This window comes from Nanorana parkeri, unplaced genomic scaffold (genome assembly GCF_000935625.1).
Source record: "Nanorana parkeri isolate BGI_ZX_2015 unplaced genomic scaffold, ASM93562v1 scaffold1132, whole genome shotgun sequence".
In the NCBI taxonomy this organism is placed as follows: domain Eukaryota; kingdom Metazoa; phylum Chordata; class Amphibia; order Anura; family Dicroglossidae; genus Nanorana; species Nanorana parkeri.
In genome coordinates, this window is record NW_017307400.1 from 539,488 (window position 1) to 555,472 (window position 15,985).

The 15,985-nt window shown below is 42.7% G+C and overlaps 1 protein-coding gene across 1 annotated transcript in view; it reads right to left on the reverse strand.

The window, feature by feature from the left end:
- BCAR1 (BCAR1, Cas family scaffolding protein) overlaps positions 1 to 15,683 on the reverse strand; it is a 42,837-nt gene extending 27,154 nt beyond the window's left edge. The window contains exons 1-3 of the mRNA XM_018568054.1: positions 15,560 to 15,683; positions 9,543 to 9,553; positions 8,390 to 8,431 (exon numbers count right to left, since the gene is read on the reverse strand). Of these exons, the coding sequence (XP_018423556.1) occupies positions 8,390 to 8,431; positions 9,543 to 9,553; positions 15,560 to 15,683 (177 nt within the window). The remainder of the gene's footprint in view (positions 1 to 8,389; positions 8,432 to 9,542; positions 9,554 to 15,559) is intronic.
- Positions 15,684 to 15,985: the final 302 nt, after the last annotated feature.

The window sequence follows — 15,985 nt, forward strand, 5'->3', positions numbered from 1 at the left end:
ATATATATATACATACACACACACAGACAACTGAAGCCTTGAATTACCATGGGAAGAACAGGGAGTAGCAAACAGGAAACCCTAAAGCAACACTTCCTGTATACCAGTTCCATGGGGTGTGGACAAGTACTGGAGCTAGTTGCAGCAATATGAACATACAAATCTAAACAGATGAACATTTATTTACATTATAAATATATACAACATGATGACTAACAAAAGAAAAACATAAGCAAAAAATTGCAGTCATAGTAACCACTTAGCAGTTATGAAAACAATGCATGCAAGTGCTAAAGGAAAGAAGTTACTTTTATGTGTGAGGAGAGCAAAAATATCAAAGTGACCAAAAAATCCTGATTTTTGATAGAAGTGACAGTTTGAAAATGACAGAATGAAGTGGCAATTTGGAAATTTGATCCTCAGACATCAATGCACTTTATGTAATGAAATGATGAATGATTTTGACCCAGAGATATTATCTTGCTTGGCATACGCAGCCAGGAAGCCTGTACCAATCGATGACAGGCTGACAGGGAGCCACGGCTGTCCACAGCTGTTCACTTGTAATTGCATGCTGAGCGGCTGGAGACAGATGAGCGACGGTGGACGCAAACTGTCTGTTTTGGGTTCCTCCATCACTTTCTTTTGCACCGATAATGGTCACCAGAACAAAGAAAGGGGTGAGTCTCCCTAAGAAGGACAGAGACTAATCCTTGCCTAATCTAGAAGAAAAAGTGTTTAGATATCATTTTAAAAATGGAAGTAAAATGGGGTATGCCCCAAAAAATCCCCCTGGAGGTGTTTGCCATAATGTGCTAATATGCACAGCGTAGTAGCACATTATGGTTGACTTACCTTGATTCCCTCCAGCACTGCACTGTCTGCTCTCCCCTCCGTTGCCGGCACTGCCATCTTCACCCAGTCTTCTGGGTTTGGTGTCTTCTACCTTGATTGGCCAGGCTGGCATGGTGCAACTTCTGCACATGCACATGCTGTTACTTCATCTCAGTATGCCGTGTCTGTGTGCTGAGCTGTGCTGATACTAACTTGTAATTGAGGGCCGAAACACACGGTAATGCAACGCACATTAACGCATGTTACATGCATCAGCATGTTTCAGTGCCATTCATTTTGAATGCATCCTCAGTGCACTGCAGCTCCAAATCTTGGTGTCCTGCTGTGTTGCATTAAAAGGTTAGTTGACCTTTGCACAACAAATGAAAAGTTGAACTAACTCACAAATAGAGATGAGGCTGGGCTTGGTGCCAACCCAGTTCGCCTGAGTTCTCCCATGCCCACTCAAAACTCTGACCGCCACCGCCTCCTCCCGCACCAATCAGTTGCAGGGAGGCCCATTCCCCGCCCCGCAGCTATACATCAAAAAGTGGAGGGGAATGCCGCCAATGCTGCAGGACGGGTGGCAGTGATCATTTTGAGTAGGCCTGGATGAAGTGGGCTCCCACCAAGCTCAGCATCATCGCTACTCACTCCTTACCCCTCCCAGTCCCCGCCGCACTTATCTGCAATGATGATCATTGCCCAACACCCATGCCAACTGGAAAAAACGGCACCCAGCACAGATACTGTAACTTCACAAACATTGCAGATAAGTGCAGCGGGGACAGGAGGGGGTTGTTGTTAGTTCATCTTTTCATTTTTGATAAACTAACCTTTTAACTCAGACCACCAGGATGCCAAGGTTTGAATGGGCCCTAAAGGTGGCCATACACTGCTCTACTTTTTTATCTATAAAATAGAGCAGATTCCTCCATCAACGCTACAAGCGCATTGATCAAGGAATCCCCGCTGTTTCCTCTGTATTCTGACAGCATACCCGAACAGAGTCAGCAGCTCTGTTTGTACGAAGATTTTCCAACTGGCTCCTTCGATTGCACACTGTATGGCCACCTTTATTGTCTGTTGTGTAAAAGTAAACTGGAAATGTCTACTGTGGTATACAGAAGGTGATCTTCTGCAGTTATATCACTCACCTGACAGACTTTCCTAATGAACAGATCCGAACGTAAATCAGAATCCTGTAGACTGCTCCTAAAATCTGACCTCTTTGCTGCCCCTTACTAGAGGGAGGCCTGCTCTGTCTTTAGCATTTCCACATGTCAATTTAACCTTTTCAGAAAAGGGCACAACATCAACACATTGCCCAAGAAGCGTGAAAAGAGGCTAAGCTGTGAGAATGGCTTGTGGTTTGAGAGCTGCCTGCACAGGCTGAGACTTCAACGTTTAATGCTGCGCTGGCAATTGTTGTTCCAAAAATACAGTCTAAGGGCAAAGACCCAGCGCACCTCTGGAGAGAATCCGCCAGGAAAATTCCTGATGCAAGATCCTGTGTCGGAGAGTCCCAAGTGCAGGCTGGCTCTGGCTCAGCTGGTCAGATTGGGTTTCTTCAACATTCAAGCTGCTCATTTCATTGTAAGATGTCTGTTTACAGGCGCTTTAACTGAATGGCACGGCTAGAAGTGCCATCCAGCATTCAATTAGTCCAAAACCTATTAACGATCAACTATTTGACACTACAATGTTCATGGACAAATGGTCTAATTCAGGGGTAGGCAAACTCTGCACTTCAGCTGTGGTGAAACTACAATGCCCATAATGCCTCTGTCTTAGGGAGTCATACCTGTGGTTTCCAGCCTTGCATTGTCTCATGGGACTTGGCATTATACAACAGCCTGGAGTGCCGTGGTTACCTACCCCTGGTCTGATTTGTTACCAGGGTGAACTGGGCGTCACCAGCTATGCTTTATAAATGATATATTGTTTAATGCTTTAAAGGCCAATAGAAGCCTCTGATTTATTAAAGCTTTAAAAGTTTTCCTTTGCAGTTATTATAATGTTAAAAAAAACAACAACATAGAGAGTATACAGTATATTAACGTATATGCAGCAGAACTGTATTTCATTAACAACTGCAGAGGCTTCAATTGAGCATTAATGCATATTTATTCCACTGTTGTTCCTTATTACAAATAGCTATTGCTAATTATACACTGCCTGGCCAAAAAAAGAAATCATGGCGCGCATTCGCCATGGCATCATTTCGATAAGCTTATGCAATGTCAACGTTTATGTCCGTCCACATTTGCACTAATTTTTCACCAAGATCTTGTAGTAATAATGGGAGAGTTGGACCACTGTGTAAAGTCTTCTCCAGCACATCCCAAAGATTCTCATTGGGGTTAAGGTCTGGACTCTGGTGGCCAATCCATGTCTGAAAATTATGTCTCATGCTCCCTGAACTACTCTTTTACAATGATGAATCCTGGCATTGTCATCTTGGAATATGCCCGTGTCATCAGGGAAGAAGAAATCCATTGATGGAAAAACCTGATCATTCAATATATTCAGGAAGGCAGCTGACCTCATTTTTGGGGACATAACGCTGCTGAACCTAGACCTGACCAACTGAAGCAACCCCTGATCATAACACTACCCAATATTAGGTGGATTTTTTATGGGAGGGGGGCAGGCAAGTTTATTTTACACATAGCAGTTGACCAGCCAGTAGTATTACATTACATGGCAAACATACTACATAAGTTTATAGGTTATGGGCGCTGGGTAGAATGTTTTTCTATTTTGATGCTCTGTTCCACATACTGTCCAAAGCACAAAAACTGCCCTCAGCAACCAATCAGATTCATCCTTTTTTTTAAGGCCTGTACCAAAGCTGAAAATGTAGTTGCTATTGGCAATTAAGTAACTTCCCCTTTGAATGTTTCTATACAAGAGTCAACTTACCATGCACTAAACGGTGACTACAGTGACTGAATATCTGAAGCTTTGGTTATTTTTTTTACAGTGACACAGAGAATACGCTCGCGCCCCCCAAGCCAGGAAAAGTCTACACTCAGCATTTTGTAAATTGCCTAGAACTGACACATGATTCCACACTGACTTCAGTGCCAGGGTTACAATAACACATAGACTGCTAGAAATAAATATGACTACAGACAAATGGAGACTGCAGCTCAGTTTTTTTAAATGTATATGTATCCAGGGTCCACATGTTCCAGCCTTAGAAATAAAGTACAAATGAGCTCTCAATGTTCCGAGTGCCAGGGCTAAGAAATGCATTGCCCTAGAAACAAACCATCTTCTCCCTTTTATTTCCTAATTTGCCCCAGAAATATAAATGGAGAAACTGATTGGGTTTTAGGGGCAACACAATTTTTCCTACGGTCAACCCTGAAGTTTAATATGAACAGCTCGTCATGGTCTGACATGCTGTAACTTAACTTTATCATTAAAAATGCACATTTCTAGAGTTATAGCCTGCATAGTCATGGCATCCTATAGCGGTCGCAGCAACATTTTCTCAGGATTCACATAAAATCAATGCTACTAAAGCAACACTGCAAAATGCCATCTCCCATACATGCTGGGGCAAATGCGGGGATCTGAGAGGGGGTGCCATAATAAAAAAAACAGGTGAACACTAACTACACAGTGCCAACATTTAACTGCTTCCAAGGAAACTTTGATGCTGAGCTGGTGTAATGAAGTACATTATGCAGAATATAGTACTGCAGGGCCAAGGGGGAATACAGAGCCATTATAACACGCTTACAAAGCTGCAGTAAAAATAATTAACATTATTTATTGTTCCTTTACAAATATTAACTTAAAATCTCAGAACAGCTTTAAACGATTATAGAAAAGGAATTTAACATATAGAAAAAGAGGGATTTTGTCATGCAGACAGTAATTATAGAAAGCCACAGAACTCGTCAGACAAAATATCCAGGGAAAAAATCATCAATTGATGAAGAACTAATATACAAATGACAGCATGGACATGGACAAACAATTGTGGTTAAGTGTATTGATTATATTGGGTAAACATTCAAACGAACAAATTAGAAATTGGAAAATCATGGTCAAACATTAGTTTACCAACATTAAGTGGAACTAAAAAAATGACATCTAAATACATAGTTGAAACGCATGTGTTTACTGTTTTAATTTCCAAGGGATTTGTTTGGTCAGTGATTTATACACATCTGCCACACTGCACAGTCAGGAAGGTCACTTATCCAATAAGCAACTGGCACAGAGGTGACACAGAAAGCTGCATTACTCAATCAGGAATTAAAGGAGAACTATGGGGTTAAGGCTGTTCCCCAAAGTTCTCCTTGGGGTAACGGGAGGACACAAACTAGCGTCCTCCCGTGACCCTAAGCTCAGTATACCGCGAGCTACAGCTTGCGGTATACTGAGACGCCGCAGTATACAGCGAGCTACTGCTCACGGTATACTGAGACGCCGCAGCTGAAGCGGATCCCGACAATTATGTGTTCGCTCACCTCCCGATCTACTGAGCCGACCTGTGACAGTCTCATTGTCACAGGTCGGCTAGAACTATGAGGTGAGTGAAAAGCACTCACCTCATAGTTCTCCTTTAAGTGTGTCATTTTACAACTGTGTTGCTCATGTATGCGATACTTGCGTCTTCAGGAAGTTGATGAGGGCAGACAATGTTTCAAATGAGAATTGGCAACAAGTGCTTTGTAAGAGAAATCCTGTGCGCATTAAAGTTCCCACGCATGCTCAGAAACCTGTGTTTAGGCTGGGTTCACACCTGGGCGTTTTTCAGCGCTGATCGAATCGATGAAAAACGCTCAAGAAGTGAAATCCAATCAATCCCTATGGGCATGGTTCCCACTTGGGAGTATTTCAGTGCGATTTGTTGCACTGAAAAACGCCCTACGCACGGAAAAGTACTTGAGCTTCTTTTTCGCGCACAGGGGCCGATTGCAGCGCATATCCATTGGTATTCCCGAGTGTGGCTCGGGGTTAACAAAGCGGTAACCCCGAGCCACACTCGGGAATGCACCGTAGGTCTTACCTTTTCCGCGATCCCCGCTGTGTCCTCCAGCCGCTGCCGTCTTCCGGGTTCCGTCCCTTGCGAGCGTCCGCGTTGCAGGGGGGGGCGGAACCGGCGGGAAGTTTGAAAGTAAAAAAAAAAGCCCAAAAAAGGATAGAGAAAAAAAAGGAGAACAAAAAATCATAACGCCAGGGAGGTATAAAAACGAGCGTCGAACACGCGTTTCAGTGAACTAAAAAACGTGATCTGAAAACGCGCCTATAGTAACGCCCAGGTGTGAAGCCAGCCAAAGGGACACAGGGAAATGCACGTGCATGCTCAACAGAAGGTGCTTGGAATGCGTGTGTGCGTGTTGACATCGCACAGGAAGTGACATAGGATGAGCATATATAAACTGGCATGTGTGGCTCCCTCATTGCTGATTGATCTTCAGCTAGTCCTGTTCCCTGTGCTCTGAAGTCCTGCTTGTTTTCTGTTCCTGACCCAAGCTTGCTACTGACTCCTCTTCTTGCTCTTGCTCGCTGCCTGCCTCCTGTGACCTCGGCCTGTTTTACGGATTTGCTTCTTGTCTCCTGCCTTGTACCTGGTCTAATCTCTGGCTTCTGACTTCAGCTTGTGACCCCGACACTGTTCCTGATTTGGTACCGCATCGCCCAGCTGGCTTGACCTCGGTGTGTGACCCCGACCTTGCTCCTGTGTGCTGTTCCTGCTTGATTCTACCCGGCATTACCAGTACCAGTGCTACTCTGTGCCCACACATTCCCTGGGGTGTTGGACAAGAGACACAAAAGGCGCCTCCTCCTCCATTCGGTCTCCATCAAGGTACATGGCAGTACATGACAGGCTTATTCTAACATTGCAAGCAGGACACCCCAGGCAGATCTTTGGTCAAATGCGCTGAAAGATACATCTTCTTTCAATCTTCTTTACAGGGAATACTGACTGTGAAATATTGACTTTGCTGTTCTTGCGGTATCGAGTACCGATATTTTTTTTCTCAGTATCTGCCGATACCAAATACCAATACCGGAAGTCCCATTAAGAAATCCAGGCGGCATGTAATGACTCGCCACCTGGCTTCCTGATTAGCCGGGAAGCGGGGTGGCATGTAAAGACTCGCCACCCAGCTTCCCAATTAGCAGGGAAGCCGCTTCCATGCCCCCTCGCACCAGGTGACAAGGGAGCATGGAGCCGGCCAATCAGGAAGTCGGTTGCCCTGTAATGACGCATTGCCCGGCTTCCTGACTGGTTAAGAAGCTGGCCAATCAGGAAAGCCGGGCAACGCGTCATTACACGGCGCCTGTCTTCCTGATTGGCCGGGAAGCCGACTCCATGCTCCCTCGTCATGAGGGGGCATGAAACCGGAATTCTGGCCAATCAGAAAGCCGGGGGGCGTGTAATGACACGCTGCCCAGCTTCGTGATTGGCCCGGGGAGCCGGGCAGCGTGTAATGACTCGCTGCCCGGCTTCCTGATACCGGAAGCTTAAGTATCGGCTAAGCTTTGGAGCATGGAGTACTCGTCCAAATACTCGGCATCAGCACTGATAACGATATCAGTATCAGTGCATCCCTAGTAATGATATAGTGTAGATAATGGAAAGCTTTTATTTTTTTCTAAATAGGAGAAAACAAAGATACTTCAAAAGAAAATTAAATGAAATATTAGCCGCATTCATTTCACTTTATGACAAGGCCCCAGGGACTGCCAAGGCCAGGAGTTTAAACATCGACTGAAATAATTCTTGTCCTCAGAGCTACTCTGTGGAATGAACTGTATGGGGATGAGAAAATCTTTGTGGGTAAAAATATCCAAGACACACAAAAAATGACATAAGGTCAGCCCAGATAAAGGGTCGCTTTACAGTTGAAAGCGTTTCATACTTTATATAACCGCAAGAGCTCATATGGTGCCCAACCAATCCACCTCTCATCCATTGATGCTACTGTGAACATTGGGTCAAAGTGAAGGGATACATTTTCTGCACTCTTTCATCAAGAGTAACTTGAGGAAACAGAAACACTTCTCATGTCATTTATAATAGGTACCACTTTACATAAGAGTCTTACATCTTTCTTTATAACAGAAATTAACAAATATGGCCTGGAAGTGTAAAGTGAGATGAGGTAATGTATTGTGATTCTAAAGTGTAAAGTGAGGTGATCCTAAAGTGTTAGGTGAGGTGATCCTAAAGTGTAAAGTGAGGTGAGGTGAGGTGGGGTTATCCTAAACTGTAAAGTGAGGTAAGGTAAAGTGATGTGATCCTAAATTGTAAAGTGAGGTGATCCTAAAGTGTAAAGAGAGGTGAAGCTATCCTAAAGTGTAAAGAGAGGTGAGGTGATCCTAAAGTGTAAAGTGAGGTGATCCTAAATTGTAAAGTGAGGTGAGGTGATTCTAAAGTGTAAAGTGAGGTGAGGTGATCCTAATGTGTAAGGTGAAGTGAGGTGAGGTGATCCTAAAGTGCAAGGTGTGGTGAGGTGATCCTAATGTGTAAAGTGTGGTGATGCGAGCTGATCATAAAGTGTAAGGTGAGGTGATAATGGACCTTTACTGGTGTGATATGAGGCGACGCGAATGGATCCTGGACCTGACCTCATTCAAACCTGTCCTATAGGTCGAATGCCTAAGCACTAAAATGCTCACGAGGAGGAATCCCATTGTTTTCATTTTCCCCCTAGCATTCTATTCCCTGTAGCAAAACACTTGTAGCTTAAAACAGTACATGAGCTTCTTTTGGGGCAGAGTCAAGCATTGTGGCCCCAATAGACTTCAATTTTGCCTAGTAACTAGCGTTTCATTGCCTTAAAAAAGCTCAAGCCCGAAATGTTCGCAAAAATGCCTGTACAATCACTCAAAAAAAGTCTGAAAAAGGCCCAAACATGCTCATGTCAGGTGTGAACTGAAGTGAAGGGAAAGGATGGGATGGGAAGTGATCTCAGTTTTGATGTACTAAAGTAGAGCATGAGGTAAAATGATCCTGGATCTGTTTCATTAAGTGTAATGTGAGGTGAAGTAAACTTATGTTCATTTCAAACATCCAATCACATGACTGGCCGTAGCAAATTAACACAGGTTTGCATTACCTTACGTCAAATGTTAGTAAATCAGGTCATAAGAGCTCCATTTATAAAGCTGAGGTATGTATGGCTTTACCGTAACCATACCACTGCTTTGGAAAGCAAATAGTATCAAACAGTTAACAAGCACAGAGGTACTCAGAAGCCAGCAGAGTGCGAAGCACATGAAATGAATTGAGTTAGAAAAAGAATCCAGGAGGAGAGCCGGCCTTGTGACCTGTTAAAGCCATGGGCCTTGTGACCTGTTAAAACCATGTCAACAGCCTCTCCTGCAAACAAGGAGTTCTCTCTTCTACATTAAGCAGAGAGAACTCCTTCACATACCTTAGGCTCCACACTATGGCCTTCATTTTATGAATGGGCGGTAAAATGCAGCTTAAAGTTTGGATTAACCTTGCAAGTATAGTGCAGAGTAGATAGTGATATCTGCTCTCCCTTATAAAAGGGCCCCTTAGTGGTGCACGTTCCCCTGCAGTGACTGCACAATAGATCACATCCCATGAACTGTACAGGCTGTTTTTGTGGGACATTTACCATGCTGGAAGATTTCCATAAATGATGTTAAATAATTGCTTTCCAGCCACAATTTTTATTGCATGTGACTTACACCGAGCGGCTTACCAGATCACAACCTGCCAAAACATTTACAAACGTGGCATGTTATAAAAGGTTTTTTTTCTGCATTTTGTGTATATTTTTACACACAGCTCATGTATTTCATCTCAAATGCATATCATTAATTAATAACATTTTCCTTTTTTGCGGTGTAAACAATAAACAACATTGTGTACGTGGGCAGACAAGCCCTGTTTTATGGTCTGTGTGTCTTCTGCTCCCATGGGTATACCCAGCATTGATACTTCATTTCATTTCCAGTCTGACCTGTTTACTTTGTGCTGGACACCAAAGCTGGACAAACAATGAGGGGGAACTGAAGGCTAAAGCAAGCACTGAATTGTGACTGACAATGGAGAGGGGTTCACACAGAGGGCTAGGAAATAGCTGTGACACTCACATCTGTGACTGGGAACCAGCATCTGTCCATACAATGGTCAGACAGACATGGAGCACCCCCAGTGCTTATTAACATTTTATTTACTACAAAAATAGCTTGATTTATTCCAACACAAAGAAAACGGCTAAGTACATAATGGCAACAAGAAGTTTACAATTTGGTGAAATAACAAAAAATACGAAACGTTAAAAAAATAGTACAATTATTTTTATATATTTTTTTTACTAATTTGTAAGTTTACAATTTTTTCTACTAATTTTTAATTTTACAATTCTTTTTACTGGTTTTTAATTTTACAAATTGTGCTACTCATTTTTAATTTAACATTTTTCTTTTACTAATGTTTAATTTTACAATACATTTTTTTTTTACTAATCTCTGCACTTGCTTGTCCTATATTAATATAGGACAAGCAAGGTGCATAGCAACCAGTTAAAACCTGACACTCTTGGAGACATTCGGGGGGTTAACAAAGATTTGTGCTGTCCGTCCATACGCATGCACCTCTCTTTCCTGCAGTGCTGATCATCGCTGTCCACCCCTCTTTCTTCACGCCACTGTGGTAATTGTGCACATTTTAGAACAATTTTTAACTTAGAACATTGGCGCAAGTGTCTGATTATTTTGGACATGAACCCCTTGAAATCCGGGGTGTTAAAGCCCCTTCCTGACCAGGCCATTTTTCAGTATTCAGCGCTGAGATACTTTGACATTTATTCAGTGATGTAACACTGTACTGAAATGAATTTTATGTAATTTTTTGGGGACACATAAAGCTTTCTTTTGGTGGTATTTAATCACCACTGGGATTTTGATTTAAAAAAAAACCTGTTTTTCCTACATTATATTATGAAACATTTATTATGACCCCATTTTTTGGTAGAGTATAACAGATGGAGTCACGTCAGGTAAATAGAGTAAAGTCCATGAACCCATTGCACTCGAAAAATGCTGTTCCAAAGTAATACGGTTGGGTGCTTCGGCTGTCAATGGCTGGCAACCCTGATAAATAGCAAGTATATATATATAGAACACTTGTTCTGCCTGATGAAGGGGATTCTGCGAGACTATCATACCCAAAATTGGCCATAGGCAATTATTTAAAAGCTTTTACCGCTCATCAGTTTAATGTTAACAGTGATTGATGGCCCTATCGTCGTTTTCGCACATAGGCGTGCCCAAAGCATTTTTAAGTGTGTACGGGTTTTTTTTTTGTTTTTTTTCTTATTTATTTTTTTAATGTGTGACTTTAATTTTTTGCAACTTTAATTTTTGAAATCTTTTTTTTTTTTTTTACACTTAAAGGGGAACTATGAGGTGAGTGAAAATCAAAAATCAAAGTTTGCCGTCCATCCGTTTTTTCACAACGAGCGGACGGCAAGCAGTTAAAGCAGAACTACAACCTGTTATCCTTTACATCCAAGGAAGGTGCCATCTTAGCCTCTATTTAGATTTTGGTTGCCATGGTGCTGCACATGTGATCAGCTATGACACCAGCCATTTGAGGGCTTGAAGGTTTGGTTGAGAGTCGAAACAAGCCCACTGGCAAACTTGACAGTTGGCATGCCTTAAAAGTAACTGTTTTTGGAGAAATAGAATTGGTGGATCAAATTCCGCTTTAAGCGCTTGTTCACATGGTGATTGATGTTTTTCCTCACTGGATCAACACCAGTCACCGCAAGGGCACCAGAAAACAATTGTTTTCTATGTGCTCTGTTCACACCACAACGCTGGTGTGATGTGCGGTTTGTAAAAATGCAGACATGCTGAATATTTCCTCACACTGCTGTAAAGAGACCTAAATGGTGTGTACATTTTGTACACTGCCAATAAAGTTTTAAAAAAGTGTCCTGCCTTGTAAAAAATGCACTGCAACCCAGGGTACACCAGCCATGCGCTAAAACTGTCCGTTGTCAGTAATCAGTCCAATTGTTTCTAATACCCAGTACTTATCCAAGAGGAATTTATTTGTATGCATAAAGCGGGGTATTGGTATTAGTTTAATAAAAATTATCGTACATCACTTTTAAAGTGATGTGGTGTGGCTGGCCCAACACATTGAACTTGTATAATTACTTTCTTGATTTGGCACATGGATAAACCCCCCCTTTACACTGATGATGTATTTCCCTTTGTTACCCCCCCTCTTTGTGTCTGTGCCCACCCCATCCACTTAATCATGTCATGGCAGCTTACACTGATCATAATACTAGGGTATTGTTTTATAGGCACCAAGCCCTTTCATGGTCCAGATCTACTCAGTCATGACAAGCGGCCATATGCAGGTCAAATATTCAAATGTCACCACAAGTTTCCTGCCAGAGCTTTGACAACAGCACCAAATGGATTGTAGCTATATTAAAATTAAACCGGGGATATAATAGTCAGTTTAGATACAAACAGTTTTCTTTTTCAGAAGGGGTTAATTCCCTGAGCAACCACTGCTGCAATACAATGAAGAGGGGGTAGTGCAGAATCTAAATGATGTATATTTGTCAAAAACAGACAAAAGAAGAAGCTGATTTATGGACGGAACCATACCAATCGATTAGGAACTACTGACATTGCAAAGGCACAAGGAGCACAGTGCCTCAGTGATATCATAAGCCCTAGGTGAATTCATGAGCTGTATGCTCATTGTCTTATTAACCCCTTCATGACTGAGGCCCTTTTTTCAATTTTTGCACCCATGTTATATTCCACATTTTAGGCCTGAAAATGACGTAAAACCCCCCAACATTATATATTTTCTGAATGCCAAGACCCTATAGAATAAAATGGTGGTAGTTGAAAATTTTTATGTTGAATTACATGTTTATCAGCATAGTGCGTACCAACATATATAATGGACATATTAAGCTCCATCAAAAGGGGGGAAAAAAGACTACAATTTATATGAAACCATTTATAAATAATAATTTTAATGCCATATGTATGGGTGAAATAAGAACAAATACTGGATATAAGTGCTCTGCGTTTATCCCAGCATTTCCTTCGATTGTCATGTATCGTCAGTTTCCATTAAAATCCGCACAGCGCCTTCCATTGACGGAACTTGTCTCTTGGGTAAAAAAAGCATTACATCATCTTCTATTTATATCACCAATCCCATTCACCGGGGTAAACAAGATGAGCGTGTGTGTGTGTGTGTGTGCGCGCGCGGAGGGGGAGGTGGGACAGGGACACTGGGGATTGATAAGCAGGGAGCGAGATGACAAGATGTAGAGATCTGTGTGTCTCCTCTTCAGAGAACACCGGCTGCCTAATTAGTAAGAGCCAGATGTGAAATGGAAATCTTCCCTATGCTAGCCCATTATGCTGCAATGGAGGCTGTAGAAGAGGATTGCCTACACAAATCTGAAACCACCAAGAGGAAGAAAAGAGAACTCCAGGCATAGGATTTTGTCATAAGCAATATAATGTATATATAATATAATAAATAAGGTAACATAACACTGACAGGTGAAGTGAATAACATTGATCTCATTACAATGGCACCTGGAAGTGGGTGGGATATATTAGGGAAGCAAGTGAGCACTTTATCACGCTTAAGGATTTGAGCAAATTTGACAAGAGCCAGATTGTGACGGCTACACGACTAGGTCAGAGCAAAATTGCAGCTCCCAGTCTGCAGTGGTCAGGAAATACCAAAAGTGGTCCATGGAAGGAAAATAAATGAATCATGGGTCAAGAGTCACAGGCGGCAAAGGCTCATTGAAGCACATGGGGAGCGAAGGCTGTCCCGTGTAGTCCAATCCAATAGAAGTGCAAAGGCCAGCCTTTGATCCCCATGTGCTTCAATTTGAGAAGCTCAAATTGCTGCAAATGCTGGTTCTGAGACAAAAGAGTTTGAGCAAACAGTGCATCACAGGTTGTTGTGTATGGGCCTGCGTAGCCGAATAGACCAGTCAGGGTGCCCATGGTGACCCGTGTCCACCACCAATGGTGCCTACAATGAGCACGTGAGCATCACAACTGAACTATGGAGCAATGGAAGGTGGCCTGGTCTGCTGAATCACGTTTTCTTGTACATCAGGTGAATGGCCGGGTGCTTTCCTGGGAAAGACATGGCACCAGGATGCACTATGGGAAGAAGGTAAAGCCCACAGAGACAGTGTGATGCTTTGGGCAATGTTCTGCTGGGAAACATAGGGTCCTGCCATTCGTGTAACATTACGTATGTTACTTTGACACATACCACCTGCTTAAACAATGTTACTGACCAAGTACACCCCTTTTTGGAAACTGCATTCTCTAAACAGTAGAATAATTCGCCCTGCTACACTGCAAAAATTGTTCAAGAATGGTTTAAGGGAAAACAACAACAAGTTTGAGGTGTTGACTTTGCCTCCAAATTCTCCAGATCTTAATCCAATTGAGCATCAGAGGGATGTGCTGGAAAAACAAATCCGATCCATGGAGGCCCCACCTCACAACTTACAGGACTCAAAGGATCTGCTACTGACGTGCCAAATACCAAAGCATACCTTCAGAGGTCTAGTGGAGTTCATGTCTCAACGGATCAGGGCTGTTTTGGTGGCAAAAGGGGGACCTATACAATATCAGGTCATAATGTTATGGCTGATCTGTGTATATATAATTGTTAATGTACTGTTTAATATTAAAAGAAACCCCCTAAAAAAAAACAGAAGTCAAGTCAACACTCACATTGTTGAAGCCAAGGCAATGTATAAACATCTTTGCAAAAAAGAAAGAATAAAAGCATATCTTTTCCAAAGATCACTCGAGATTTCCCAAAATCTGGAGAGATCTCGCAGCTGGACGACAAAAACTTTCTGGAAGCCACTGGTGATGTAGCCTTCAAAGCGGTAAGCTAGGAGGTCCTGGCTATGTCACCAGTGCATTGACAAACCAGAAAGTTGAAGGGAGGTGTGTTTATATTTTGCCAAATAACTTTATTTTACCTTCTGACTGCATAGTGTTTCCTATTCAGCATGCAGAGCTGCATGTACATGTGTTTTTTTTGTTTTGTTTTGTTTTCGGTAGGCAAGTTCCAATTTAAGTCTATCAGGCCCACTGATCTGATTTTATGGACTTGTTCGCAGCCAAAAAGTTTTACAACCAGAGTCAGCATGACAACCATGAAATCAGCATTTTCAAAAGAAGGTCGGCAATGGCAGCTTACATATTCCTCTCATAAAAGGTTTCCTTCAAACTAGGCCATGTTCACAATTCACCTTTATTGCAAAACCTTTATTACACTGTGTGCCTGGCAGCAGAGACGGGGCCTGACACAGACCCAACTTTAACTTATCTTATGTAGCAAAATTTTGTGAGCTAAAATACCCTTTACATTCACAATGCCATCAATTCAGAAAGATTACCTGTTACATTTCATCTATGTCACTCTCCTGAGTGACCATCTCATAAAAATGAATTCTAACATTACATTACTTACACTTCCATAAAAAAAATATTAATGATTTTGGGTCTGCTCAGTCAAGATTGCAATTCCTGGGTTGTGAAGCAAAGCATAGTTGAAGCTGACATGACATTTAGGCTGGCTTCACACTTGTGCATAGCGGTAATGCAGTAAAATGCATATTACTGCAGGGCATGTTAACACAGTAACACTACAATAGCCGCTTGCGATGCAACATACCGTGCGTTAGATCAGGGCCGTAGTGAGGGCGAGGTGACTGAGGCTCTCGCCTTGGGCTCAGGTGCTGGGCACAGCCATCAGGGAGAAGTGAAGCGGCATAGCTCTGCATAGAGGATCGGTACATATCAGCCACGCAGCTTTTCCTCTGGGTGCCCGCTGCTCTCCCCCATCTGCATGCAGCGGGTATCCGAGGAGAAGTAAAGGAAGCGATGCAGCCGCATGGGGCGGAGGAGAGAGACTCTGTCACAGCAGCATGGCCAAGCGGTGAGGAGAGAGAGCTGCTCGGCCAGGATCTGACAGCTGGCGGCTCCCACATGCTATGTGTCCCCAGTTATGAATGAACAGGAAGTGCTTTACATCACTTCCTGTTCATTCATGACTTTCTCAATGGGTAGTAGCACTCAGCACAGAGGCTTCTCCCCATTC